This window comes from Tachysurus vachellii, chromosome 13 (genome assembly GCF_030014155.1).
Source record: "Tachysurus vachellii isolate PV-2020 chromosome 13, HZAU_Pvac_v1, whole genome shotgun sequence".
Taxonomy (NCBI): domain Eukaryota; kingdom Metazoa; phylum Chordata; class Actinopteri; order Siluriformes; family Bagridae; genus Tachysurus; species Tachysurus vachellii.
In genome coordinates this window covers 18,877,383-18,905,241 of record NC_083472.1, presented here as the reverse complement: position 1 = coordinate 18,905,241, position 27,859 = coordinate 18,877,383, and the positions used below count along the sequence as shown (strand labels likewise).

General features: G+C 41.4%; 2 protein-coding genes across 3 annotated transcripts in view; both read right to left on the bottom strand.

Moving 5' to 3' along the window:
- Nucleotides 1-53: 53 nt before the first annotated feature.
- maml1 (mastermind-like transcriptional coactivator 1) lies at nt 54-17,816 on the bottom strand. Of its 2 annotated transcripts, none has more exons than XM_060884471.1 (5): nt 16,125-17,816; nt 5,443-6,822; nt 3,283-3,480; nt 2,855-2,990; nt 54-2,169 (listed from the first exon to the last, which is right to left on the bottom strand). In XM_060884471.1, exons 1-5 carry the CDS (start codon nt 16,449-16,451, stop codon nt 1,175-1,177), a joined length of 3,036 nt encoding a protein of 1,011 aa, XP_060740454.1. In that variant the 5' UTR covers nt 16,452-17,816; the 3' UTR covers nt 54-1,174. The 2 variants fall into 2 exon arrangements, with proteins under 2 accessions (XP_060740454.1, XP_060740455.1); XM_060884472.1 differs by having other exon boundaries at nt 3,283-3,477.
- A 1,843-nt stretch (nt 17,817-19,659) lies between these two features.
- canx (calnexin) overlaps nt 19,660-27,859 on the bottom strand; it is a 28,045-nt gene continuing 19,845 nt past the window's right edge. The window contains exons 12-15 of the mRNA XM_060884487.1: nt 23,528-23,647; nt 22,727-22,853; nt 22,353-22,441; nt 19,660-21,727 (exon numbers count right to left, since the gene is read on the bottom strand). Coding sequence (XP_060740470.1) covers nt 21,665-21,727; nt 22,353-22,441; nt 22,727-22,853; nt 23,528-23,647 — 399 coding nt within the window. The 3' untranslated portion in view covers nt 19,660-21,664. The remainder of the gene's footprint in view (nt 21,728-22,352; nt 22,442-22,726; nt 22,854-23,527; nt 23,648-27,859) is intronic.

Sequence of the window (27,859 nt, the reverse complement as noted above, 5' to 3'; positions counted from 1 at the left end):
TACAAGAATAAAAGTCTCAAAAGACTCACTGCCATAAAAAAACACCACAGAACTGTTTCTAAAGAACTATATTTACATAATACTCTCGTTTTTTTGCGAAGAACAATAATAAAAAGTATAAAATACTTACAAAAATTCGCAACAATGTACATATAAAAATAAGATCTATCTTCTTAAGAACATTAGGAAATGCATACATAAAAAAAATATATAAATAAACATGGAGCCTTGTCAGATACTGAGATAAACTTGCTCCTAGATGCGGACAGATAAGCCATACGTCAACTGAAACCCAGGTGCGCGCGCGCACACACACACACACACACACATGTATACACATTTCTTCAAGGTGGAACATTCAATCGACCCCAATGTAACAAACACAGGAAGGGGAACTTCAAGGGAAGAAGGGATAGAAGAAAGAAGGAAAAAAAAAAAAAAAAAAAAAAAAAAAAGATTAGACAGTCACCCCTCCCCTTATCTGATTGGTTAGAAACATTTGAAAGTAATATTTGATTTAGTGTAACATTGAACAGAAATTATGTTAACGTACATTTTAGTGTTTTAACATAATGCTGAGTCATCAACTTCCTGAACAGCACGTTTTCGAGAACAAAAACTCGGGACGTTCAGAACATTGAGAATTCCTAGAAGTAAAGATTTCAAACTCTACTGCCAAAAGAATACACTGAACAGGAGAAATAATTAAACTGCCTGTCTTTGAATCAGTCAAAGATCTGAGTATCATAATAGATTTAAGGCCAAAGACTCAGGACTAAGGCTTGTGAGAATTGTTGGAAAGAAGTAATTAAGGTGGCTATCCTCAGTATAAGTCTATGGTCTAAAGACAGTCCATGAACATCTCAAATATGCAGATTTTGACTTATGGCCTTGGATACCTAGCATTTTAGGCACATGTATGTAGCCTTAACAGCAGAAAGTAAAACAAAAGCAGTGTGACCCCATCAAATTTGGGTATGATTCAGTGGTTTTAGTACTGAGCCACAGGATCAGTAGTAGACATTGTCATGAAAGCCCTAAGAATACTCAATACACACAGGCTTCTCATGCCCAATACTCCTTTTTTTCTGACACTCCCACACACAGTACAGCAGTTCTGACCAGAGAACAGTCAAGAATGTCCACATCACTCAGTTTCTAGTACGAGTGCCAATCATTGATGACTGGCCAACAGCTCATCCAAGTCGTCCATCCATTCCTGCGTAGACTGGTTCTTTAACAGTGAGTCCACCAGGTCGCTCTCCCCAGGAAAGCTGGCTAAGCTGCCCCCTGATTGGGCATTATATGCAAACGGCAGCTGCTGACTGGGTGTCCGATTGACCTGGTAGGCCTGGTTGCACTGCATGCCTGCAGTGCGGTTAGACACCTGACCTCCCTGCGGCTGCCCAAATGGCCCCAAGTCGGGCAGCACCTGCTGCGACTGAGGTTGTGCTGACTGTCCTTGCTGAGGCTGCTGCTGTGCCATGGTGCCACTGTTGGCTCTATGCTGGGCCACATTTGGCATCATCTGCCCCGGGTTCATACCCACCATTGCCCTGCCTGCTGCACCATTCCCCAAGCCAGCCTGGGCAAAAGGTGCACTGCCGGGCAGCTTGGTCATCCTGGGCTGCATGTGGAAACTAGAGTTCGGAAAGCCGGCAGGTAAGGCACCATTGTTGGCATTAGGCTGACCAGCCATGCCCTGCTGAAGACCTGGATGCTGCTGCTGCCATGACTGGGCCTGTGGAGGCAATGCAGCCTGGATATTGTTGCTTATGGTATTGGGCATTGAACTGGGCATGGAGCTCATGTTGTTAGCCATAGCACTGGGCATACTGTTAGGCATACGAGCCAATTGCTGCTGCTGCTGTTTGAGATGTGCCTGCTGCTGCACTAGAACATTGTGCCGGTAGTTCTGCATTGGTAGCCTCTGCTGGTTGGCATGGGACGGATGCATAGGCATGGTTCCGTAAATGACCTGCTGGGGCTCAAGACTACCCGCACAAGCTGACAGGCTGAGATCTGCTTGACTGCCTGCAGGAGGAGCGCCTGGGGCTGGACCTCCCCCCTGATTAATTCCCATCATGCTTTGATTTTGAGGAAACATGCGCTGGACACCGGCAGCTGGGCCGCCAAGGGAATTAACGCTACCCATTGGCTGAGACGAACCTAAAGCAAAAAAAAAAAACAAAAAAAAAAAAACAGGAAAAAATACTGAAGAACTGTCCACATTGTTAATTAATGGACCCTTAGGTAACATGAAATTGGCAAATTCTCACAATATTTTTCTGAAGGTATTCTAAGATAAAACACCTCATCTTTACTCAAAGAAGTGAAAGTTACAAATGTTCCCTCCTCTTTTCCTAATAATATTAAACAAAATATTGCGAGACAATAGTGAGTATACTAAACAAATGTTTATGTTTAAAGTGTATTTTGCCACAATCTCCACCTCTAGATAACACTAAACAATTTAGCCATCAAAACCACTTGGTAAATTTTCACCCCTGAAGACTTAACCCAGAATATCAAATCAGACATTACTGTAAGCCCATTTTACACTATGCATATTAGAATTAAGATAAATAAAAACTTCAGATAAAGCTTCAGTTTTAATGACTGACTGCTAGACCTTGCTGTTTGCTATTCAAATGAGTGAGTCCGTAAGCACACTTTGCATATCAGGTAGGCTGAATGTTTTACAGAGAACAAAGCAGTGCCTGTATGGAAAGAGTGACGCAGCAGCATTTCACAAACTGGCCCTTTAAAGAGAGAGGGAGAGGGAGCGGTGGATTATTAGATGAGAGAGAGGCATGCATGAGGTGGTTGCACACTCTGGACATTGCATGGATACCTGGAAACTGGGAGACCTGTGGCTGCTGCTGGAATGGGTTTTGCTGGGTGGGTGGGTTCTGCTGGTCCTGGTACTGAGGGGGAGGACGGGTTAAGTGCCTCTGCATCTGCTGCTCCTGCTGCTGCCGCTGCTTCTCCTGTAGGAAGAAAAAGAAGAGCATTATTGTCATGAAAAGCATGATACAAGGAAACCCACTAATATTAAGAAACTCAATTAAAACAGAGCAATTATTATCGTTACTCAAATATAGTGTCTTGCATAAATATCCCCCATCCCTAAGAACTTGTCCACATGTTGTACTCTTGAGTGATAAGTCGTAAATACTGAGTTATAGTCAAATAATCGTTGTTAGAATTTTTTTTTTTTTTTTTTTCATTCTGAATACAGCTTTAATTCCAAGACCCAAATGTGCCCTTTTGCCCTCTGACCTGCTCGGCCATCATCTGTCTCTGGATGAACTGTTTCTGCTGCGGACTCAACATCTGCATTTGCTGCTGTTTCTGCAGGCCACTCAGATATGCTGCGTTATTGTGGTTAGCTGCCATGCCACTGCCACCCGTCTGCGTTACCATGGCAGCACCAGGGCCCGGGACGTGAGGGTTAGATGGGTAAGTACCAGGTTCCTGCTGAAAGACAAACATGTATAAATGGGCTACGCTATATGCTTTTTTTGTATATTGTAACAAATAAGCAGTTAAAGGTATAGAATTTCTTATGCAGCAGTTTTTTTTTTTTCGGGCACATAAAATATTGCTCTCGTTTGTTCCACTAGAGGGCAGGGTACTAAAACTTGGTCAATAGAGGGAGAGAGGTGACAATAAGCAAAACTGAGAAAAGGAGAACAGCCATCAGACAAATCTAAAGCAGTACGAAATTATTTAAAGTGTCACTGGCTAGAATTTACAGTAAACAAGAAAAGGACAGTCAGAGCTTTCAAATCACTTTGTGTTCTCTATGCTTTCAAAAAGAACCTGAATAACTGCTCAAGTTCAACTCTTGTATGCATAAAGTTTATACAAGTAGAGATGACTTAACTAAGACTTCAGTAACAGTGTCTGATTTGAACGTAGAATTTATACAGGTTTGATTATGGAGTGTGCACACTGGACAGCCAAGAACTACACCGGCTCTTTGAGTAAACCGCAGACAAATATGACAGAGCAGTGCCTGCAATCTGTTTTAAAAATAAATTAAGGATGCACTCCCTGGCCATTTTCCATTCATACATTTTCCATTCAAGCATTCTCACTCTCTCACTCTCTCACACACACACACACAAACACAAGGTCATCATGTGTGCATGAAAAAGCGACATAAGCCAAATAGGGCATCAAAAGCAAGACTCCCTTCCTCCAGCCAAGAATGTGCAGTTTACTGTTGGAAAGCAGATAGAGAGACAGAGGAATACGGAAACAGAGAGAAAGAAAAACATGGCCCAATGCACTACAAAACCGATTGAAGGGAAATAAAAAAAGAGCAAAAAGTTCATTGCGTGAAAGAAGAAAAAACCCAAGTGGGTTAAGCAGCTATATTTAAATAGGGAGAACCGCGAGAGAGATGGGGGCCAATCCTAAAATACTCTTTGCGGGACGACAGCCAGGGGAGGGGGAGGAACTTTGCATGAAAGACTGCTTTGTCCCTCCATCTCTCTCTTTCTCAGTCCCCCTTCTTCCCACTCACTCTTCTTTACTGACTCCTCTGTCGCTGGACTGCAACCTCCTAGCCCATCCCAGCCCCCATCCCTCTGTGTGTGTGTGTGTGAGAGAGAGAGTGTGAGAGAGAGAGCAAGCGAGAGAAAGAGAGAGAGAGAAAACGCCTGCCAGCACTTTGCTCCTTAGCAACCAGCTGCTTGACCCAGACAAACTGTTCATCCCCAAGGTTGAAGAAACCTGCTGCCAGACACACTGGGACAACTGCACACGCTCCCACATCTACACTACAATTCTAAAACAACCAAAAAAATCTTACAACTAAAAAAGACTATAACTACAGTCACCCTGTTAATACAGACATAACTGACGCAGGCATTTAAACTGAGAAGAAAAGGCTATCTTCAGCATCAGTCAGAGGAATTTCACTGTCATTTCTGCACAAAGGCTGAAAGTGACGGTCTGCATGTTAATCCACATGAGAGGGGAAAAAAAACTGTTGCAGCTATAAGGTCTCCAATATGTTCTGCACCTTAAACACATGATGTCGAAGAGAAGGTTTCCCTCCATACATTTAACCATAAATATCAGTAAAATGACAAAGTGTCTGAAAGCTAGTTCTGTAAAGCTGCTTTGAGACAAAAATAAACATGAATTGAATGTTTCACACAGTGGTTTCCCATTCTGTACTCGGACATCAAGATTTAATATGTTAAAATGTTAAATGAATCTATGAGCTGCTGTTTTGTTTTATTAACTCACATTTTCTGGTCAAAACAAAGGAGATAACCTTTAAGGAAAAGCAAACAATTGTTTTTGATGTTTTGATTTGATTAGATTGATGAACCTCACGTTACCAAACACACAACAAACCAAATAAATGTGATTAGCAAATTGTGAAATGTACAACATGTATGTTGTTGCTATGCAGATTCTTACCTGGGAGTGTGACAGATGTGTTGGGGGTCTGAACTGCATGCCAGTGGGCCTCGGCTTCATCTGCTGCTGCTGCTGCTGCTGGTGCTGTTGTTGCTGGCGCAGGAGGTTGAGCATTGCTGCTTTGTTCTGGCTCTGTGTGTTCACAGGGCCTCTTGGTGCGCCAGCCTCAAAGTGGCTCAGCGGTTTAGTGTTGTTGTAGTCCAACATGGCTGTCTGACCTGCCGAGGGTGGTTGATGGCTGAGGGTTCCAGATGCAGCTGCACCATGACCCATCATTGGGTGCCCACTTGGTTGCATGTATGCCCCCGGGGCACTGGCTTTTGGAGAGCCCTTACTTGGCTGCTGGCCTGGTATGAGAAGAGACTTTGGATTCTGGAAGTCAGAAGGGTAAAGTGAGGGGCTAGTGGGCTTCTCCAGGCCAAATGCGCCACCACCTAGCGAACTCTGATTAGGGGGGGCACTCTGCCAAGTGGAGGGAAGATTGGATTGCTGGTGAAATTTGGGTGCCGGCTTCTGCTGTTGTTGTTTTTGCTGCTTCTGGGTCTGGTGCTGATGGTTTTGCATGAGTTGTGCTCTTTGCTGCTCCCGAGCAGCTAGCTGCTGCAACTGCTGTGCTGGTGACAAGTCTTTGGGTGGCATCAGGTGGTTTTGCATTGGCCTGGACTGGCTTGGCTGCTGCTGCGTATGCTGGTGTCCTGACAGTGCAGGTGAGGAGGCAGAGGCAGATGGCATGATTGGGGAACTGGCATGCATTGGAGGCCCCGATGAGGTGGACGGGATGTGTGGTGACCCAGTGCGCGTGTCCTGTTCAAAGGCAGAAGAGGCTTGGGCTGGGGAAAACTCTGCCTTAACCGTGCCAGCAAGATCTGTGGGAAGGAGACTAGTAGGTGCTACAGTGCCAGATGACACCTCAGAGTCCTTGCGGTCCTCAAAACCGTCATTGAAAAGCTCTTGAATTTCTTCATAAGGCACAGAGCGATTAAACTCCTCCATGAGCTCAGTCCACTCCTGTTCATTCAGGTTGAGGTCAGGCAAGATGATGTTGCCATTGCCCCCACCGGTAGGCAGGATATCATCCATGGGCTCTTGCTTCAGCTCCTTCAGACGGATGTCAGATTCAGTGGATATCGTGACGCCGTTTTGCTCAGCAGTACCCACCGGTGGTGCACCATTCAGTGCCAAATCAGCAGCAAGACCATGCTTGGTGTCCATGGGTGAAAGAGGGGGCATGGTGCCATTTGACATTCCGTTTAGATTACTCAAAGCATCCTCCAAACATGACTTTTTGGCTTGGGGGTAACCATCACTGAAACCATTTACCTGGTCCCGGCCACCAGGGGGGCTGGCGTTCTCAAGTTTCCTCTTCACCGTCTCTTGCAGCTAAAGGACATAAAATAAAAACGTGTTATATTTTAACAAACTCAATGAGTATTTCTTGCGATAGATGACATTATCATTATATAAATTCTATTTTTTTTATATTATAAATGTTATTGTACACAATATATATTTTTATTATATAGTATATTAAACTGAGCACACAGATGTTAGATTTGAAATAAAACATAACTTTTTTTGAGAGCCAAGAATTTGTTTCAAGAACAAAGACACTGGGCTACGGCCTAGTTAATTAATTGGGGGGCCAAAATGTAGAATAATTCATGAATATATAAAAAGTATTAGCAGACCTTGTGTTTAATCTACAGTCAGAGTTAGGTGAGGTAGCAGTTTCATCTGCACACAAGCAGAGCTAAGGGTTTGCCAAGCCTTCACACACACACAGAGAGAGAGAGAGAGAGAGAGAGAGAGAGAGAGAGAGAGAAGAGGGGGGAGAGAGAGAGAGAGAGAGAGAGAGAGAGAGAGAGAGAGAGAGAAGAGGGGGGAGAGAGAGAGAGAGAGAGAGAGAGAGAGAGAGAGAGAGAGAGAGAGAGAGAGAGAGAGAGAGAGAGAGAGAGAAGAGGGGATAGAGAGAGAGAGGGAGAGAGATAGAAGAGGGAGAGAGAGAGGGAGAGAGATAGAAGAGGGAGAGAGAGAGAGAGAGAGAGAGAGAGAGAGAGAGAGAGAGAGAGAGAGAGAGAGAGAGAGAGAGAGAGAGAGAGAGAAGAGGGGAGAGAGAGAGAGGGAGAGATAGAAGAGGGAGAGAGAGACGAGAGAGACACAGAAACGAGTTACTGCAGGACTTTCTCAACCTGAAAAACTGGTCTCTATGCATGCTTGTGCCGGCATCGTCTCCCTCATGTTACACATGCACACCCTTTTTCGCATTCTCAAAACTTATTCCCAAGACTTTTTACTAAACCACCTCGGTCGCCTCTGCTCTTAATCTTTTTCACTAACCCCTTTCTCTGCCTTCATGATTCTCCCCCGTCACAACCATGGCCACCACAGGGCTGAGCCACATGAAGCTAATTACCATGTGTATGGATGTACGAACCACAACAAAAGAGGCGGCGCTGCGGCTGCACTGGGGTTGAAAGAGCGTGCCGAATTCCTGGCCGGCGCTGGTTGCCTTTGAGGCCACAATGAGGCAAAGTGAGTGCTGCCCACCTCGGCCAAGCGCCACCAAACCAGACCACTGGAAGCAGCTTGGAGCACTGTAAAGCACTGTAGCTTTAGTGTTACATTACGCCAAGCAGCAAGCTGACAATGACTGCTCAGCTGCTGACAGTGCTCTTACACAGCAAGCATATAATTACAAATGGAGTCTTGGAACTAGTTTTGCATTTCCCAAAACACGAATGAAATGCCATTTAAAATGTTATTAGAAGGGAAAGCAATATGTGTGGTGGAAATAGACTTTGTTTACTCATATTGTAGGCTTACTTTCACAGTATCAGCAGCTGAGTAAGAGCAAATGATGCTTAGCAGTTAGGAGGAGTTTGAGTACTGAGTCATTCTGGCATAGAAATGAGTGTCAGCATTGATACAGCTCTACCCTACAATAACAGAATATCTCAGGGTAGACTGTCAAATCCAGAGCCATTATTACGAAAAGAATTCAAATAATAAAAGTAGAGGATGCTAAAAATTGTGCACACTGAACTTTGGCCTAAGAAATAGGCAGCATATTTATGTTTCCTGTTGCAGAGTAAGGCACCAGAATGGACACTTGCATCAGCACACAGACAGCCAGCTGTCCTGGGGCAGGGGAACAATGGTTAGTCATCTGTGTGGGCGAGCTTGGGAGAGGGGTAGGCTTAGACCCGAGTCATCTTAAAGTCCCTAATCAGCCTCTTTCCTTTTGACAGCCTTTCCTGCAAGCTAACAAGAGGTTCTATATGGATACATAATCTGGAGAGACTATAAGAAGTCATGTTAATGTCATCCAGCAATCACCTGACGTGTCGTCAGCTGTGATGCTGAAGATGGCTCGGAAATGTGATACTCGCAGTTGGCACTATTTTGTGCTTGATGCATTGCATATGGGATCTTAAAGCCTCAGTACCCATCATGCCGAGATTTATGCTTTCATTGCAAGCGACACAGTGGGATTCACACCCCATTTTGTTGTAAGCGTCTGCTAACTAACTGTTTGGACTTTCAAACTTCTACGAATACAAAGAAGTTTGAAAGTATTACATACAGCCAGCCAGAATCTTGGCAAGCATTGTGTGTGTAATAATCACCTCTACAGGCAGTGCATTTTACAGTCATGTAATCAATGCTAATATATCCGGGGGGTGGGGGGGTGTTCGGTGCCTTGCTCAAGGACACCTCAGATGTAGTATTGCCGGCCCGAGACTCGAACCCACAACCTTAGGGTTAAGCGTCAAACTCTCTAACCATTAGGCCACGATGCCCCATTTGTGGGGGAGTTTCACCTTAACAAATGCTGTTCACCCATTAAGTGTCTTTCAGACAGCTGCTCTTCAATAAATGAGGAAAGTTATTTTCTGTACTGAAAAATAATAGAACAGTAAGGTGGGGAAAGTCTGTTATTAAGTTTTTACTTTGTCATTTAAAGGTCTCTATACAATTCTGTACCCACTTCCCCATGCCAGGGGCAACCTCAAAATCGAGGAGCATCCTACAGGTGGAATTCCCTGGCACAAATCCAAATGCTTAACAGAAAAGCCTAGTCGGTTCGCGGTAAGGAACCAGTCTGACAAAACTTTGCGTAGGATTAAGGTGTGGGCCGAGAGATCCGAATAATCCGAGGAAGCAGTTAAAGCCTGGAAAATGCTGGTAGTGGCAAACAATACTGAATTATTTTATTTATTTTTTTACAAACATACACAAACTAAAATAACCAAACAGGATCACCAAATTTCACTAAAGACAATTTTCAATATTGTAACTCTAATAACTCTTACAGCATGCAGCTGGCTCCAAAAGTGGGTGTGATGACATACGAAACCGTCATTGTATCCAGAGCTGTGACGACGATGAAGACAATGTGAGAGAAAAAACAAAACCTCCATAAGGTGGAGCAAACAACTGCCAACTGCCTCTTGCACTGCTATAAGGGTTAGGCTTAAATTTGGTTGTATTAATATCACAGAATATCCCCCCCACCCCACCCCCCACCACCACTACCACCAAATGTTTTATCAAATGGTTACAGCTTGGAACAATTCACTGAATTCAAACAGACAAACAAACAAACAAATAAAAAATATAAAAACCTTTACTACAGTTTGTTTGGAAATTTGTTACTACAAAAACAAACTGTGCCACAAGGTTTCCTAAAGTCATGTTTTGTTTAATTTCACACTTTAGTACAGTCACTAGTTAATTAAAGTTTGGCATGTGGGCCAACCAGCACAAAATTTTATTGAAATTCCCGATGAGGTGTGAACGTTCACTCGGATTCCATACATAAACAGAACCTGATTGGCTTTTTCGTTATGATGTAGTAATACGTGCTGTCGTGCTGAGAACCAACTGTAGATTTCCCAGTTACTTAAATTAACGTGACAAAACTACTGCCGTGACAGATTTTGCAGTTTGACTAGTCTGTAGGTTTCAGAATTTCCTCAAGAAATTTTAGGTCACTCGTGCACCCACTCACAAACACACAGACGTGCATGTGCATGCTCAGAGGCAGGCAGACATGCACGCACAGAGGCAGACACAGAGGCAGACACAGAGGCAGACACAGAGGCAGACACAGAGGCAGACACAGAGGCAGACACAGAGGCAGACACAGAGGCAGACACAGAGGCAGAGAGGAATATAAACACAAGTATGGTCTAAAGTAACTAAATGAACTTGTCATGCAAACGAACTGGGTTCAATTCAGGTAACAATACAAAAGAAACTTGTCTGCTATCGTGTTACGGTTATCATGCAGCATTAAGGTGCAGATGATTTTTCAGGCATTCGGTTGGAGATATGATGTTTTGGTAACTTTCAGAATGTAGACTGCAGCAGTCTTTTTTTCAGCTCCAAACTGTCCTTGTCCTATTTTTCTGGCAGAAACAAGACTCAGTCAGAAATTTTACCGTGCTCTGCAGCAGAAGAGGTTTAGCGTGCTGTTACACTGGTGTTTGTTTCTCTTGTTTCTCTTTTCACACATCGATGCCTTCATCCAGCAGAATTTTCTTGGATGAAAGTATGTCATGTGCGTCCACTGGAAATAAAATGACACAGCCAGCTGTCAGCTAAATCTACATTCACAAGTTACTGGTGTCCAACTGACAGTTTCACTATGGATCCACTGCTGCTCAAACTCTGGTCTATTTGATAATGTGCTTGCAATTTAAAGTAGCATTTGATTTAGCATCACAACTACATGCTAAAGCGCTAGAATTAGATATGTGCTGTACTTCGGGAATCCACTACTCTTCCAGGTCCTGGATAAAAACCACATACTGAGTGAGAATTACATTTGCGGTGTTTGTCCGGATGACAAAGTGATTTTTAGAGGTGTTCCTAGAGCGAGTAAAGCCTGGATATACGCCAAAGTCATGTAACCTACTAATGTTCAAGCATAAGTTGTGCAATTATGTGTACTAGAACAGACACTTGAAATAAGAGTGAACAATCAGTGTGTATTACAATGAAAAATGTGTAGTATGTAAGGAACCTTTTAAAAGACATCCCCATTTCTGAGATCTCATTTCACCCATTTGTTCATCTACCACAATCATTACAGATTTCATCCAGCAACATTTCTTATATGTCCCAATAGTGCATAACATTTCATTAGGTTTATCTCTGGTTTTGTTCCCACAAAAGGTCAAGGCAGAAGGAATGTGTGCAGTTTACCATCCTTATCTTATTGAAGTGTTAAAACGTCGATAAAATGACTAAATCCGACTGAAACCGGAAATCCAATTTCATTTAGTTTGATTCCAAACTTTTTCAGTTTGAAAAAATACTAAAATACAGAGCTAAAACAATGCTGCATATGTCCAGCTGACCAATGGGTAATTGGGAAGCATGAAATTTGCTGGTGTAAGTAAATGAATGTTGAACGCAAGGATCACAGTCAACAGGGTCAGTAAATATTCAAGACACTCGCACAGTCAAAATACCGGCACAAAGCTAGAAACTACCTAGAAGCTAGAAACTATCTAACCTTCAAAAAAATTAAAAAAAAAATTAAAAACAACAACAATAGAGCAACAATACATTGTGCTGACTAGCTTCTCCACACCAAAAGTCTTTTCCAATAGGAAACTTCCACGTTAAACTAGAAGAGATTTTTTTTTTTTTTTTAGAAGAGACTGCAGTTCAGCTGAAAATAAAACTAGTTTACGTTCCTCAAAATATTCCAGTTAGCTAACTACCACTCTAGTTAGTTCCTTTCAGCAAATAATATTGCATGTGTTAGCATCAGCCCTGACATCAATACTCGCTATCGTACAAGAACATCCTTAGTGGTAACCGATGCTTATGTCTCGTCTGAAAATAAAACAAGTGCTGTTAGTGATGCAGAATCACTGGGAAATTAGAACCAGGGGCTTCGTGATGATGTCAGTTCAGAAAACCTACACAACTCCTTCCATTTTCAGATGTCAAATGGCTCACCTTTCATTTTATTAGAGAGAAGTTGACATAACTTGTACTAGCATACCCCAAGGATAAACTGCAGAGTTTGTAAATCGTTATTTTGCACAAGCGTAGGGGGCAGCGCTTTGCATGGCGGACTACAGAATATCTAATATCAACAACTCAAAGGTTTAAAAATCTTGACCAAAAGCAGTGAATCAGATGTTTTGCAGTTAACTGTAAGGGTACAATTACAAAAGAAACAAAGCAGAATATGATCTTTACTGTGTTAAACTGCTCCAAAGCCGTGCTACACGGACAAACCCATGCGTTTATATAAAACAGCTACATGAGGGATGCGGACACGAGGTACAGTGTAGTCATTCACTGCAGGCTGCATTCACTCTGTCACAACACCAGTGTGTTTATAGGGAAGGAAACTGCACTTCTCTTGTTTTACATCGCAGCCATTAAGCAAGATGTATCTTTGGTTAAGTGCTCCTTTTGTAGCATAACAAAATCTACTAAAAGAATAACCAAATTCTGCAACAAAACCAAAAGACTTCTAAAACCCAAGCTGCATTAAGTTTCTACTTAACTCCACTTCTCTGTCCCGGTGTACTAAATTATGCTCTATATTCTTCTTCCCTCTAAACAACTTGCTAGTCTATTAGATAAATCTGGACACCATCTTTACAGGTCACTGTAATTCAACAAAACATGCAACATCAACGGTCAGTCAGGCACCAGCGCTCACTTGTCAGCTCACAAGCACATATCAACACTTACAAGAGCCACATATTCTAATTTACTGGCAGTACGATATCACCAACAGCACTTAATGGAGCATTTAGACAGAGTTTAAAACACAGTTTACCACTAAGGAGGTACTTATGAGAGACAAATATCAGTGCCGAAGCTCTTTAATGGCTGGATCAGTGGCTATGGTTTTATGAACTGTTTATATACAATCAAGTCTATAAATATTTGGACACTCACAAAATGTATGATTATCTTTACTGCCCATCACGTTACACCAGAACTAAAACTAAATAATGCACATAGCTTTTTCTTCTTCAATATTTTATGTATAAGTAAGTCAAAAAAAGGTTTAGTGATTTCAAGTGTAGCATAACACATTCATATAGCATTAACATGACATTACGCAACGATACATCAACTTTTATCTTGGTGGGGAAAAAAAAAGATCAAGAAGATCCTCACATGCATCTGTGTCAAACTCAAGAGTCAAGAGAAGGTTACAAGAGAAGAGAAGTACAGTACAGTAGGTTTATCACAATGTGTAATCAAATTGTGAGCCTCAAAAACAGGAAGAACAGATTAGACGAGAGTTTTCAAAAACATCTTTTTTTTTAAAAAAAAAAAAGGCTGTACAGTTCTGGAATAACATCCTATGGATAGATGAAACAACGATCAGCTCATAACAGACGTGTATAGAGACAGGAAAATCTGGTCATGATCTGAAGCATTCCACCTCACCTTATGACACGGGGATGTATGGCTGCCAGAGGAACTGCTTCCCTTGCGGTTATTGACGATGTGAATGCTGACTAAAGCAGCAGGACAAATTCTGAAGTGTACAGGGCTAAACTGTCAGCTCAGACTCGACCAAAGAGATGGTGCTTCCCGCCGTTGGCCGTCAATGACCCAAAACTTACTTTGAAAGCAATCAAAAAGCAAAGAAGTGAAAATGTTCTGCAATGGACCAGTTAGTCACCTGACCTGAATTAAACTGATCATGCATTTTACTTGAAGGTAAAATGCCCCAAGAACAAGAAGAAGAAACCAAATACAGAAGCAGCAAAGGAAGTGCAGGGCAACACCGAGGACAAAACCCAGTGTCTGGCTATGTCTAAGGCACTCAGACCTCATCTGGATATTAAACACACACCACAACCTCAAATTAAAGCTGAAAATCTGCACTTTGAGCTGAGAGAATTTATTTCATTTCGGATCCATAATTTTTTAATAAAGATCTAAAATAACAATAACTTTGTCAATGTCCAATAATCGCCACTGCAGATAATCTGAATTTTTATGCAAGTTACACGTAATTAGAGCCAAAGTTATGTGCATGACAAGACAGAGGTTTGTCACAGCAACCATGACAACGGGTCGCGTCAGAGTCCAGTCAGCGCAATTCGACTTTTAATTGGGCTTCTTGTGTTATTAACAACTTTTAAATTATTTCTGGTTCAGGAAAAATGTTATTCAAGTGTGATTATGAAACAACAGCAAATCTCTATTTGCACTCTGGCCACGTCTGTTAATTTACATCGGATAAAATCTGTAATGAGAACTGGATTTTCTTACATAAACATTAACGATCATACATCGGTGCTACTGAGATTTTATTTCCAACCAGGTTAGCCATGTCTGTGCTTTTCTCCGTCCTCTTCTGAGACCGATTAACCTACAGTTTTCTCAAAACTCTCAATAATTTTAGTCCCATTTAGAAACACATTCATGACTTTCTACGCAGATGTTGCCTCAGGTTAGAAAATAGATGTCTGACTGCTACTTTTTGCTGTATGAAGCACATCAGAAATCCTCCACCAGATATTACACACTTCCTGAACATTGACTACATATGCAACCTGGAAAAGCATTTTCAGTAAGAGACAGAAATTAAAAACCTTTAGAAAAGTGAGATCCAGTAGGCTGATTAATGAAGCCTTTATAATGCCAGATGCATGTATAAAGCATTACTTTCTATTTGAGTAGCACAAGATTATCAACTTTTATTCTTCAATAAATAAAGACTAGTTGCATCACAGCCAGTTCCTCGACTATCTAATATTAAGTCCTGAAAATGAATGCTGCAAATGGTTTAATTGTTTAGTTTCATCCTGATAATTATTTACTGAGTTATTAACTGATCTGCATTTAACATTAGATATTTAAGGAGCTGATACATCGGACATAAACATTCGAGTTCTTTTATAAAATTACAACCCTCTAGAAATTCACACCACTTGTGTTCATTTTATTGCTGTCTGTGTGTGAGTTTTATCACCAAGGAGATGTGTAAAACATTTATTACAGACATCCCCCATATCATGGGTGAAAGAGAGTGGAGGGTTCAGTGTGATACTTTACCGCCTAACGATGCTATGCTTCTGGTAAACCTGACCAAGATGATTGTGAGAATCCTGTAAATGACAATCTGACACTGTGGGGTCTTTGCACAAGGCCCATACCCATCTACTGCCTAGATGTTGCCCTGTTTTGCTGTTATATTAACCTCTGTTCATCTGAAAAAGCTTTCTGCTCGATTTTGGAGCATGGCTGTGAATATTTGTGCTCATGCAGCCATAAGAGCCTTAGTGAGGTCATAAAGCAGCACACATCTTACACTACAGTGATTCACACTTTGTGGTAACAGTTTGGGGAAGAATTACAGAGGCGTGTGGTGGTCGGGTGTCGGGGATGTCGTAGCCTAGTGGTTAAGGTTTACTACTGACCGGAAGGACATGAGTTCGAATCCCAGGTCCACCAAGCTACCACCGCTGGGCCCCTGTGCAAGGCCCTTAACCCTCAGTTGCTCAGTTGTATAAATTGTAAGTCATTCTGGATAAAGGTGTCTGCTAAATGCCAGAAATGTACATTTCAGAAAGAAAGAAAGGTGTGTACACACATTTTAACTGTAATAAATCGTCAACAGGTCCCTTCAGAGAGTTAAATCAGTTTATGATGTAGAAAAGGTTATCAGTGTTTCTCCTTACCGCGATCAGAGTGCTGTTACGGCTCTGCTCACCAGGCGCGCTTCCTCCTCCTCCTCCTCCCTCCGCACTCTCTGCACTCCCGGTGCCTCTCTGCGCCGCCTGCTCGCTTCCCGTCTGTGGCTGTCGGTGCTTGTTGGAGCGCTTGGCTTTGGTCTGCAAACAACGCTGGTGCAGGGCGAAAGTTTGCTGCCTCTCGAGTTCGAGGCGCTCCATGGCCGTGTTGTCGTAGCGGCTCTCGCAGCTGTTGTGATGCCGCCTGAAGAGCTCGATGCGCCGCCGCAACCGCTCCATCACCGCGCTGTGCCTGGACACTACATAATCCGCCATCGTGTTCACACGCTCCCTCAACCCGTTATCGAGACGCTTTATTTCCTCTAAAGTCAGCGCAAACTTTAGTGTCGCTGATTTCGGCCGCCTCTTTTGTCGGTCGGCGTGTTGGCGACTCGGACCTCCGCCTTTCACCTTGTTACTAAACAACGCACTCAACTGCCTCCATTTCAGTCAATATTTTCCAAATAGTGCTCTAGCACAACAACAACAACAACAACAAGAAATCCGACATAGTTTAGCGATTAGCCGTTAACTCTCGGGCCAGATTAAGTTCACACACACACACAAAAATCACAGCAACAAAAACACAAAAATCAGTTTACCCATCGAAAAAAATGCACAATTCTCAAACCCAAATCGTAAAAAAAAATAATAATAATAATAATAAATTCCCTCAAGCTACTAACTAAGTAACTATTTATTTAACGCAGATTGTTCTAACATCCAAAGCATCTTGATGGTAAAAGTTAACATTCAGCTATCTAAAAAAAAAAATAATAATAAAATAAATAAATAAATATATAAAAAAAAAAAAAAAAACTTAGTTGTACGACCTTAAACCCATAAACATAACACTTTACTTCAGGAACAAAAACATGAGCTTTTTTTTTTTTTTTTTTTTTTTTTTATAAAGCGGTTCACTGCTAAACTTTCACTGTAGAAGTATAGACGCGGTTTACAAAAGAACACACGATAAAACCTCAGTTAGCTTCAGTTACTAAAACATCCGTCTAAAAAACACCGACGTTCCTCGACATCACAAACAAACCATCGCTTTATCACAAGTGAAAAGATAATACACGAGTTTTTCCTCTCACGTCCCGGATGATAACGTTCCTCTTGTAAAGACTTTTCCCCCAAACTTACAGTAGAATCGTCTCGTCTCTCAATCAAACTTTCAGACCATCAACATCTCTGACACAAACAACAACATCGTGTAAAACCGAATAAAAAAAAAAGAGCTTCAGCCTCAAGGATTAAAGCGCGAAGTTTCCAGTCTTTTACAACTTTTTTTAAATAGCTATCAGGCTAACAGCTGATCTGTATTAAATCTATAGAGCTAGATAGTACTGAGCTAAGCTACGGATGTAGCGAAGCTATGCTAAGCTAAGCTATGCTAAGCTAGCGCTAACTAGCTCTAATAACAAAGCATGCTGGAATAAATAAATCACTTTTACATTCAACGAACAGTAAAAGTTACTCACAGCCCAAAATAACCGACACCGACCGTGTGTCTAAATGAACAGAGCGAAAAGAAAACGCGACAGCACAGAAATAAACTCTACTCTCACTCTGCTGTTTCTATTGTTTTCCAGTGTACAAGCAGTTCACCGCCGCCATCTTGTAACAAGTTTTTTTTTTTTCTTTTTCTTCTCCCTTTTTTTTTTTTTTTTTTTTAGAAAAGCGTCACGGGCCGCACTTGTCCCCCGCCCTGTTTCTATGATTGGCGGTACAGTTAGCCAATCGGATCATGTTTTCTCAGTGACGTAAGTACAACACGCTCTTGGAAAAAAAAAAAAAAAAACATTCCACTATCTTAGGAAACGCACGAGCGGCTGTCACGCAGTTTCTTCTAGTTTCCATATTGCAAACGACTGTGAATGATATAAAAGTCAATATCATTGTGGGTGTATTTTCAATTATAATAAAAGTCCATCCATCCATCTTCTACCGCTTATTATAATGAAAGGTTTGTGTGAAATGTTCTTTTTTTAATGAAAGAGATTAAACTTGGCAATCCATGATTAATATTTAAGTAATAAAAACTTATTTTACTATTAAGCATAATATAAATGGTAATAAATGGTTTTCATTCATTTATTAATTCACTTTCAATACAATGTTTTGCGGTGGATCCAATGCCCACTACCCCTGGGAACAATGGGCACAAGGACTCAGTGTACACACAATCATACAAACACACATATACACACACAAACATACACACAATCATACACACACACAAAAACATACAAACACACACATATACACACACACAAACATACACACAAACTACAAACACACATATATACACACACACAAACATACACACAATCATACACACACAAACACACACACAAACATATACACACACAATGGGATCCAGTCCAGACACTGGCATGTTTTTGGTAGGCAAAAGAACAGAAAACTTGGTGGAAACCACAGGCACAGGAAGAACTTTCAAAGCACAGCAGTGACTGTAACTGTAACCCTGTGACTGTAACCTCTGAACCAGGGACCTTGTGATATGTGAGTTGTGATATGACCATACACGCTTCACCACCATGATACAATTTGTTGAAGAATGACATTTTTGTATAAATGTTGAGACTCGTACACAATTCTTATATAAGAGAAATATTATATTACAATTAAAGTTAACACTAAAGGCCTACACTAATGCACTTCTCCTCACACTAGACAGATGTTCAGGGAAACAGAGAGTGGAGTCAGATGGCAACCACTGGTACCCGCCACTGACTGCCTCAGCTACTAAACTGTTCTTGACTCTAAAGTCAACAACTTCAACAGCCAATTTCCTGACCAAGGCATTGTCTGCATTGACCCATATAATGCAGAATTACACAACTCAAAATGAACTAATTGCTTATATTTCCTAAAATAGTCCTGTCTCGATGACATACTTCCTACAGTTGGAGTTAATTTTAGATCGCTCAACACATCAATGAGATGTCACCGTCATGTGATCATCACATGATGCTAGTGCAGAACTTTGCCCAAGGAACACCTCATTCTGTATTGGCAAGACATTTTTAAGGGACTTCAAAATGGAAATAATGTGCGGTCATTTTCAGCCATGATAAAGTGACCGGGTACGTGTGTATTAGGAACGAAATAACCCAAAAAAATCGGAATATCTTTGCATGTTGCACACTTCTCATTAGATTATTTATTTTTATTCATCAAAACAATTAGGTGACTGTATTTGGGCTCATGTCACCTTTATTCATATAATTCCTGTGTTAGAGAAAGAAAAAAAGTCAAATGAACAGTTAAAATGAAGAAAATTGGAAGCACGGACAGCCGTATTAGAAGGTTGTTTCCTTCAACAGAAGATTGTAAAAAAAAAAAAAAAAAAAAAAAAAAGGAAGAAAAAAAATCAAATTCAAAAATAAATTAATTAAAAAACACCACAAAAAATGTGGTGACTGAAAAATACATCCAAATAAATCAGCACACAAAGTCATGATTGAAAAGACATACATCTTTCATAGTATCCATTTATTTTAGTTTTATAAGTAACATGATGGATTTTGATCCCTCCCCCCCAGCCAGACATCCAGAGCGTTCTCTCAAATATACATAGTCAATCACAAAAGTTCATAATCTCACTATGCTACTAGGGATAATCTTACCATCATTCTTCACATAAGCACATTTATCCAGGTTAGGCCGATGTAATGTACATAAAATGGTAACAAAAAAAAAAAAAAATAATGAAAAGAAGAAAAGTAAAGAAAAACTACTAGACAAAACAAGATGCAGGAACTAAAAGCCAGAGAGGATGTTGAGAGAGAGAGAGATAGGGAGGGAGAGAGAGAGCGCAGCAGTGAGGCATGATATTAGCGACTGTGAATTTAAATGGTAGACTCCGTTACTTTAGAAAGTGCCAGCTTTTTGTAAGCTTGGGACAGAACATCAATTGCAGCAACATCCTCAACTGCTTTAGATGGCAAGAGGATGTTGGAGGTCAGCAACTTCGGTAAAAATCTAAATTTCATGGAGTCTTTAGGCAGCGCTGAAGTAGTGCCATATTAGTGCCATTTTCATGTCTTTGGGGGATAAACATTTGTAAATTTTTTGCAATAAAATGGCAGCAAATTAAAAAAGAAAAATTCAAAACTGCATCAAAAATCCACTTTTCTCCTCTACAGAATAAAAACGCCATTTAGCAACGATACAGAAGAAGAAAGAAAAAAAAAAAGCATTTGCTTTTCTTTGCTGCTACTGCTGCAAAATTGATGTCACAGGAAGTGAGAAGAGTTGAGTCACTTGTCAGAAACGGTTCGATGGCTGACTTAGGGCACCAATGGAAAAATGAAAGAGGTGGCACAGATACAGTCATGATTCACCGAGGGCCTGGCCATGAGCCTTACTCACTAAATATTTCATAACCTGGTCAATAGCATGAAAATTATTCTCAGCTTTCAGCCTCTCTTATTCATCTCAAACATCAGCCCTGTTACGTTGTGTTTGTCCAAAAAATAGTCACTGCTTTACACCATCAAACTAAAAAAAAAAAAAAAAGTATGAAAACTCATGATTTAGTACAAAAAAAAAATCTGTTGCAAACAAAAGATATTAGAAACAAACAAGTAGAATGGAAAACAAAACAACATACAGTACATTCACAAAAATAAAGGAGCTAACTGCGTTCTACAAATAAGGCAGTGTGCTAAAATCTAAAGCCTAGCAGGTGTTCTCTGTAGACACCCCACAGTGCAAGTACAAGGGGTTCTCTGGATCATGACAAGAAATGTTCAAAAATAAAACACAATCTTTGTGGAATGAGTGTAAAGGAGGCATGTGGGCTTCAAGGAATCATTTCTTAAAACCAAGTAGATGGAGCCTAGTACAGAACTGACGGTGATTGCATCCCATCAACCTTCCTTCCTTCTCATCTACTTTACCAGAGGGAAATCGAAGCGAAAGTCTGATTTCTCCTGATTCACATTCTGATTTATGAGCTTGTCTGCTTAAAATCTGAGCCTGAAGCATGGTGCTGTAGTGTTGCCACGATCTAACGCTTTCGCTGAATTACGCTAGCAAGACGAGTAGCAAGATGCCGACAGGTGTGTGTGTGTTTGTGAAAGAGAGACAGAGACACAGCTTGGATAAAGACAAAGGGGGATTTACATTAGCATCAGCATATTTAAGGAACCATTTTACTTCCATTTCTTTTTAGTAAAACAAACAAAAAAAAAAGTTTTCTACTCTATTCATGGTCATCATCATCATCATCATCATCATCCTCCTCCTCCTCCTCACACCAGTCTTTTTGTCGGACCATTTTGCTTCTTTCTCTTTGTAGTCACTTGGGTGAGGACGAAGCAGAAGACCAGAGGACAGATCAAGGGTAAAAGGGGAGAGCAGGGGAGGGAGGGATAGATGGATGGAGGGAGGGAGTCAGGGGAAGAGAAACACAGAAGAGGGTTGAGCTGCGGTTGAGCAGGTATAGCAAAAGTCCATCAGTCCTTTCTAGCCCTCAGTTTGCTTCTCGGGGACCTTCTCAGAACATCATCCTCTTGTTTCTACACAGAAAAGAAAAAGAGAAGAAAACACAATCACCTCAAGCACAGCTTTATACGCTCTTACACCATAGCACTGTTGAATTCTTGATCCTGACTGGTCAGGTGTTGATTTATTTTCCCACTACAGCGGTTGGGACAGCAGCTCTGGCTACATGGTGTACATTAATGCGCTTTAAAACAGTCATGAGTCTCCAGTGTCAGCGATTCAGCAGCGAAAAGCTAGTCCTTGATTAAGTTTTTTAAAGATGCTGTATTGTGATTAATAATGTGAATGATTCCTTATTAAATGTAATTATAAAATTAGGGCAAAACAATTCTAAATCGCTGGCAAACGGCTGTGGTATAAAATTTATAAAAGACTCCAAGACAGGAAGTTATGGGCCATATGTGATTTTGATGTGTGGCAGATCCAATGTACTACATTTTTCAATGTGCTCTCTCCAATCCACTCTCTAAAATAAAGGCCCAAGTATCTGACCTCTTCATAACGATGATGGTGGTCATCATGATAACGTGCTTCCAATGACTAATTCTCAAACTAAACCAAGGACAGGAGAGGAAAAAAAAGGGAAACAGAAAGATTTTCGGTCAGACAAAGAAAGATTTCTGCAACAGCTCCACCTACCTCATTTGATTTGTTTTCCTGTTTCTCTGCTTCCTCTTCCTCTGCTGCAGCTGCTTCTGCAAGGCTTTCCTCTGCATCAGCTTTCTTCTCTAAAGGGGAGAAGAGCCACACTCAATCATTCCGTATAAACAAAAACAACAACGCGGTGCACGTGTGAATTTAAAGGATACCCACTTAAAGACTCAGTCGGTCTAAGAATATATACATACACTGAGCTGGAACATACAGGTGATATTTAATATAAAGGCCATTATATGATGGTTCATGGGATACGTGTTGGATGTACCTAATAAAGCGGCATTTCTACTTCCTACACAGCAGATTGGTTAGATTTCAAACTCGATGTATAACTTTAGTTTGCTCAGTGTAAATACCTGGCTCTTCCTTCCTGGACTCTTCTTCCTGATCCTCTTCTTCCTCCTCCTCCTCCTCCTCCTCCTTCACATCAGGCTGAGGCTCATCAGTCTTCTTGTACTCAGCAGCAGAGGTCGCAGGCTTCTTCTATAAATTACAGCACAGTGGTAGGTTCAGAACAATGATGATCTGCAGTACAACAATCATTACACATGATAGACACATGCAGACACACGCGCATGTGCACACAGATAGAGACAGAGACAGACAGACAAAGAGAGAGAGACAGAAAGAGAGAGCAAGAGAAGGACAGACAGAGAAGGACAGAGACAGAGACACAGAGAGAGAGAGAGAGAGAGAGAGAGACAGACAGACACAGACAGAGAGAGACAGACACACAGAGAGACAGAGACACACAGAGAGACAGAGACACACAGAGAAAGAGAGAGAGGACAGACAGAGAGAGAGAGAGAGAGAGAGAGAGAGAGAGAGAGAGAGAGAGAGAGGACAGACAGAGAGAGAGAGAGAGAGAGAGAGAGAGAGAGAGAGAGAGAGAGAGAGAGAGAGAGAGAGAGAGAGAGAGAGAGAGAGAGAGGGGACAGACAGAGAGAGAGAGGGGACAGACAGAGAGAGAGAGAGGGGACAGACAGAGAGAGAGAGAGAGAGAGAGGACAGACAGAGAGAGAGAGAGAGAGAGAGAGGGGACAGACAGAGAGAGAGAGAGGGGAGAGACAGAGAGAGAGAGAGAGAGAGAGGACAGACAGAGAGAGAGAGAGAAAGAGAGAGAGAGAGAAGAACAAACAGACAGAGAGAGAGATTACCTTGCCAGTGCAGCAGAAGACGAAGATCAGGACGATGGGGAGAGCCACAGTCAGGACGTACACCACCCAGAGCCAGGGTCTCTCTTCTGCTGCAGACATCATCTGATTAACAAGACCGGGCTGTGAACAGAGAGCAGAGACAAATTAGAGAGTCATAATACACCAGCACACAGACACAAAAGCAAAGCAAAAGTAGTTTAGTAATATCCAAATGCGTTTAGCTTTAGGCCCTCGCTCTCCCTATTCCAGGGGATTGTGGTGAAGATGTTCATCACAAAACGAGGGTTAAGGCCGAGAGCGGTGTAAATGACGCTTGCTAATCGTTGTGTATCTGGGTTAGAACTCAAAGTACAGGAGCTTCACGGCTCATTAGGCTACAATTCACACAGGAACGTTAGTCTTAGCTGAGACAGCAGGTGGATGCTAGCAGAAGCGTAAAAACATCCCTGAGCTAGAAAGCATGTGCCGTAAACACTACACATCTTACACTTCATATTTTAGCGCAATTTTAAACTCCTAGCAGTGAGGCACATATATATTACTTTGGATAGCTGTACACATGATTGAGGCACATGAATCAACGAGGGCTTTGACTGAATGAGTGTTGTGATGTCACACGATGCGTCTGGGCTCAAATCTGCAGAAAGTTCGAAAAATTTGTTTCTGCGAGTGCAAAATATTGTAGAAAGTGACTTTTAGAGTTGGTCCTAAGAAAAGGCTCAGTCTCTCATCACATTAAAATCATGCAGACAAAAAAGGTTTTTACAGAAAAGGGAGTGTTAGAATATTGACATTTTGGTGTTTTTCTTTTGGTCTTTAAATAAATACCAATGGCACTGTCGGGTGTGAACAGGGCAGTTAAACAAGGCACTTGCCACTGAGCTGTAGTATGATGGGGAAGCTGGCTTTAGGTGGGACGAAATGGTTATTATATATTAAACAACGTTTATTATTGCTGTATTCGTTTTAACTTGATATAACAAACTTCCAACAGGAACTCGAATCAAATCAACGAATTTAAAACCACAAATCTAACAATCTGGCCTTCTAAGACGGCCACTTCTGGCGTGGTTGGAATCCACCTTTGGGAAACATGGCATTTGAGCAGCAGGAATGTTTGCGAGAGCTGCTCCCAAAAAAAACAGTTAATCTTCTTGTTGTGCTCTCCAACCCACACAACACCACACCAGTGAATTACAACTCCAGCAACCCTTAAAGTCAACACTGTCTGCTGCTGCTTCCCCCACTACAGCGCTCGCCTTCCTCCTCCTCTGCATACCTACCATTCACACAATGCCACACAAAAGAGCTGTTGTTAAAGAAGACTACTTTCTTTGAGTACTTCCTGTTGTAAATCGGGTTGTGGCGTGTTGCAGTAGATCTGTGGTTAACTTCTTAACTCCTTTATGAATTCTCCAAGGATATTAACCAAAAATTCTACATCGTGACAATGAATGAAAATAACTTCACAGTAAGCGGGTTATTGACTATGACTAAATGAAAGGACCCCTGCGGCCGTCGTCGTACTGAGTCTTGAGAACAACTATTATTGAGTTGTTTCAAACTCAAGCCTCGTCAGAGGCAGTTGGTAAATGAGTTGTGGAAAAGTTTGTGCCTGTGCCTCCACGACTGGTGGAGAGTAAAGACAGAATTTGGAACGTCAGCTGACACTAAATGAAAATAAATACACAAGCATGACGTATCAAAACGCTCAGAAGGAATTCTTCGGCAAAAAAAATTAATAAATAAATCTTTTGAGCCCCGACACACAAACGAGGACAGACCTACAGCATGAACGCAGTCTCAAACATTCTTATAAGCTTACAGCCATCTACACAAGGTAAGAACGTTCTACTGATCCGCTGTGGTGTACGATCTGTATAAAGTAACTCTGATCACCTGCCGAATGGAAGACTCTACAACATGAAGATGATCTCGATGTACAGTGATGCCTCGAGATACGAGTTTAATTCGTTCCGTGACTTTGCTCGTATCTCAAATTGCTCGTATCTCAAAACAATTTTCCCCGTTTAAATGAATTGAAATCCCATTAATCCGTTCCAGCTCGCAAAATTCCACTCCAGTTGTTTTGTTTGTGTGTTTTGAATATGAAAAATGTACAGTACATGTATATATAAATGACAAATATTGTATAAAAACATACAGTAATAAAAGAGAATGTTAAAAAAATAAACTGGTTTTACTTTACGGAAAATGCGCAAGGGAGGAGTAAACAGGAGGAATTTTGTCTCGTACTTACACTTTCACTTTCGTTCACTTACTCACTACTGTACACTCTTAATGCTACTTTACACTTAAATGGAACTTAACTAAACTTCACTAAAATTAACGAACTTAAATCAAGCATCGCGTTAGTTCTGGCAGCCCACGTCGTCAAGCGTGCATCAGCTGTTAATCAGCTGTCCACGACGCGCACCAATCCGGTTACGACATCCATTTACCATTTCCAAATTCCCATTCATTGAGCCGCTCTAGCGCTTCGCTGCTGCCGTGATCTAAACTCCCTCCTCCAAACCCGACTCCACCATGCCGGAACCTGTGTTCGTTGTACCAGTTTACGTCATAAATCTCCACATATTTTTCTCTCTCTCTCTCCCGCTCTCTCTAATTATTTCATTATTTATTTATCCATTCATTCATTTATTACTTTCCAAAAACGCGTAAGCGAGCATGTCTAATACTATGCATGATTAGTGGTTCTGTTATATGGGGGTCTATTCTATTTTCTAGTCCGTGCTCTCCCAGCTCTGTCCACGCATGCGCATGGACGTGCGCGTGGATTCTTGCCCAGAACAGAACCATACCGCCAACACTAACTGTACGCGTATCATCTAATAAATTCTCTTTTGACAAAGTGTTCCTGACAGAACTGAAATTCTCTTAAATTAACTGAACTTAATTGCTACAATTTCTGTTTTCTTTACATTAATTTTGCGTAATTTTCTCAATCGCGTTTCTCTTTACTTGTTTTTGCCTTTTTTGTCACTCTTTCCTCACTAACATCTGCCGGTCGTTTTAATAAAAACCTGTCCGGTCTGCATATCAGATGCGGTGTAGTCGCACAAGTTAAATTTTTTAATGGATTCAACGCTCAAAACGGATCCGAAAATTACAGATCCGCAGATGGTCGGCACCTCACGCAGCGCCTTTGCGACTCTCCATAGGAAATGAATGACTTCCGTTTTATCGACCGTCGTTTGTCGTGTGCAGTGGAAAGGCGGCTTTAACCGAGTGAGACGCGGGAAGCTGAGGCGGGGGAAACAGAGCACACGTGGTTGTTGGGGACCTTTGTTTCGGCGGCGGCGGCTCGGATGCTCGTATCTCAAAAATTTGCTCATATATCAAGACAAAAATTTGGTCGAATCACAGCTCGTATCTCAATAAATTCGTATGTCAAAGCACTCGTATCTCGAGGCATCACTGTAATGTGATTTGAATTCATGATGGACCTTTTAAGCATCATTAAGTGAATAAAATACTTTTGTTCCTTGTTATCAAAAAAAAAAAGATTTTATTCTATTTATTAAACACCTATTTGGAAAAACAATTAACGCCTTTCCCGATTAGATCTACATCACATCCAGTGAAGTCCTGGATACTTATTATGATCGGCTGTGAATAGAAATATTCAGAAATGATTAGATAGCTCACATGAAGCGGTTTACTTCATTACTTTGTTCATTAAAGTGCTGCTTGCATGAGCTTCGCTGCTAGAGACAATAAGCTGTAGGGAAGTGGAGTTATAATACTATGGGCTGATAATATTATGGGCTGCTAAAAGTGTGAGAGTATAAAATTCAGGCTTCATCTTTGTAATCAGATTTACACAATGTCAGTTTGTTCAAATGAAAATGATTGAAATGGATGTTTGGGCTGCAGCACAGTGGTATAACATGGACCTGGCATGAAGGTCAGTATTATGGGATGTACATATGAGAGGAGAGTATGAAAGCATTGTCTCAATCTCTCTCTTTTGCGTGTGTGTGTGGGCAAAAGCTCTACCCCACGCCCTCAAGAGGAACGCAGTACTACATGGCATTTGGGAAAGCCTCAGGGTTAAATGGAACCAGATACACAGTTTTTCAGAGCAGGCAAAAGCACAAGCACACACATAGCTGCTCTCAATCACGTCTTTGAAGGCGTGACGGAGGTTTCAGCCCAATTGCCTCCTCACTTGAATTCAACTGATCTCAAATCAGGCACTGACGTGTTCATGCAGAAAAATGATACCTCTGGATTAGATCAAGTCGACACCAAATCACTGCTGATATCTTGGTGCTGAAAGTGTTGATTCATTTCTAAATGTTACCA

Coding starts and splice junctions, on each gene's coding strand:
- maml1 (XM_060884471.1), bottom strand. CDS start 16,451: ATGGCGGATTATGTAGTGTCCAGGCACAGCGCGGTGATGGAGCGGTTG. Junction 3,481..5,442: donor CACATCTGTCACACTCCCAG/GTAAGAATCTGC, acceptor TTTGTCTTTCAG/CAGGAACCTGGTACTTACCC. Junction 2,991..3,282: donor GACAGATGATGGCCGAGCAG/GTCAGAGGGCAA, acceptor TTCTTCCTACAG/GAGAAGCAGCGGCAGCAGCA.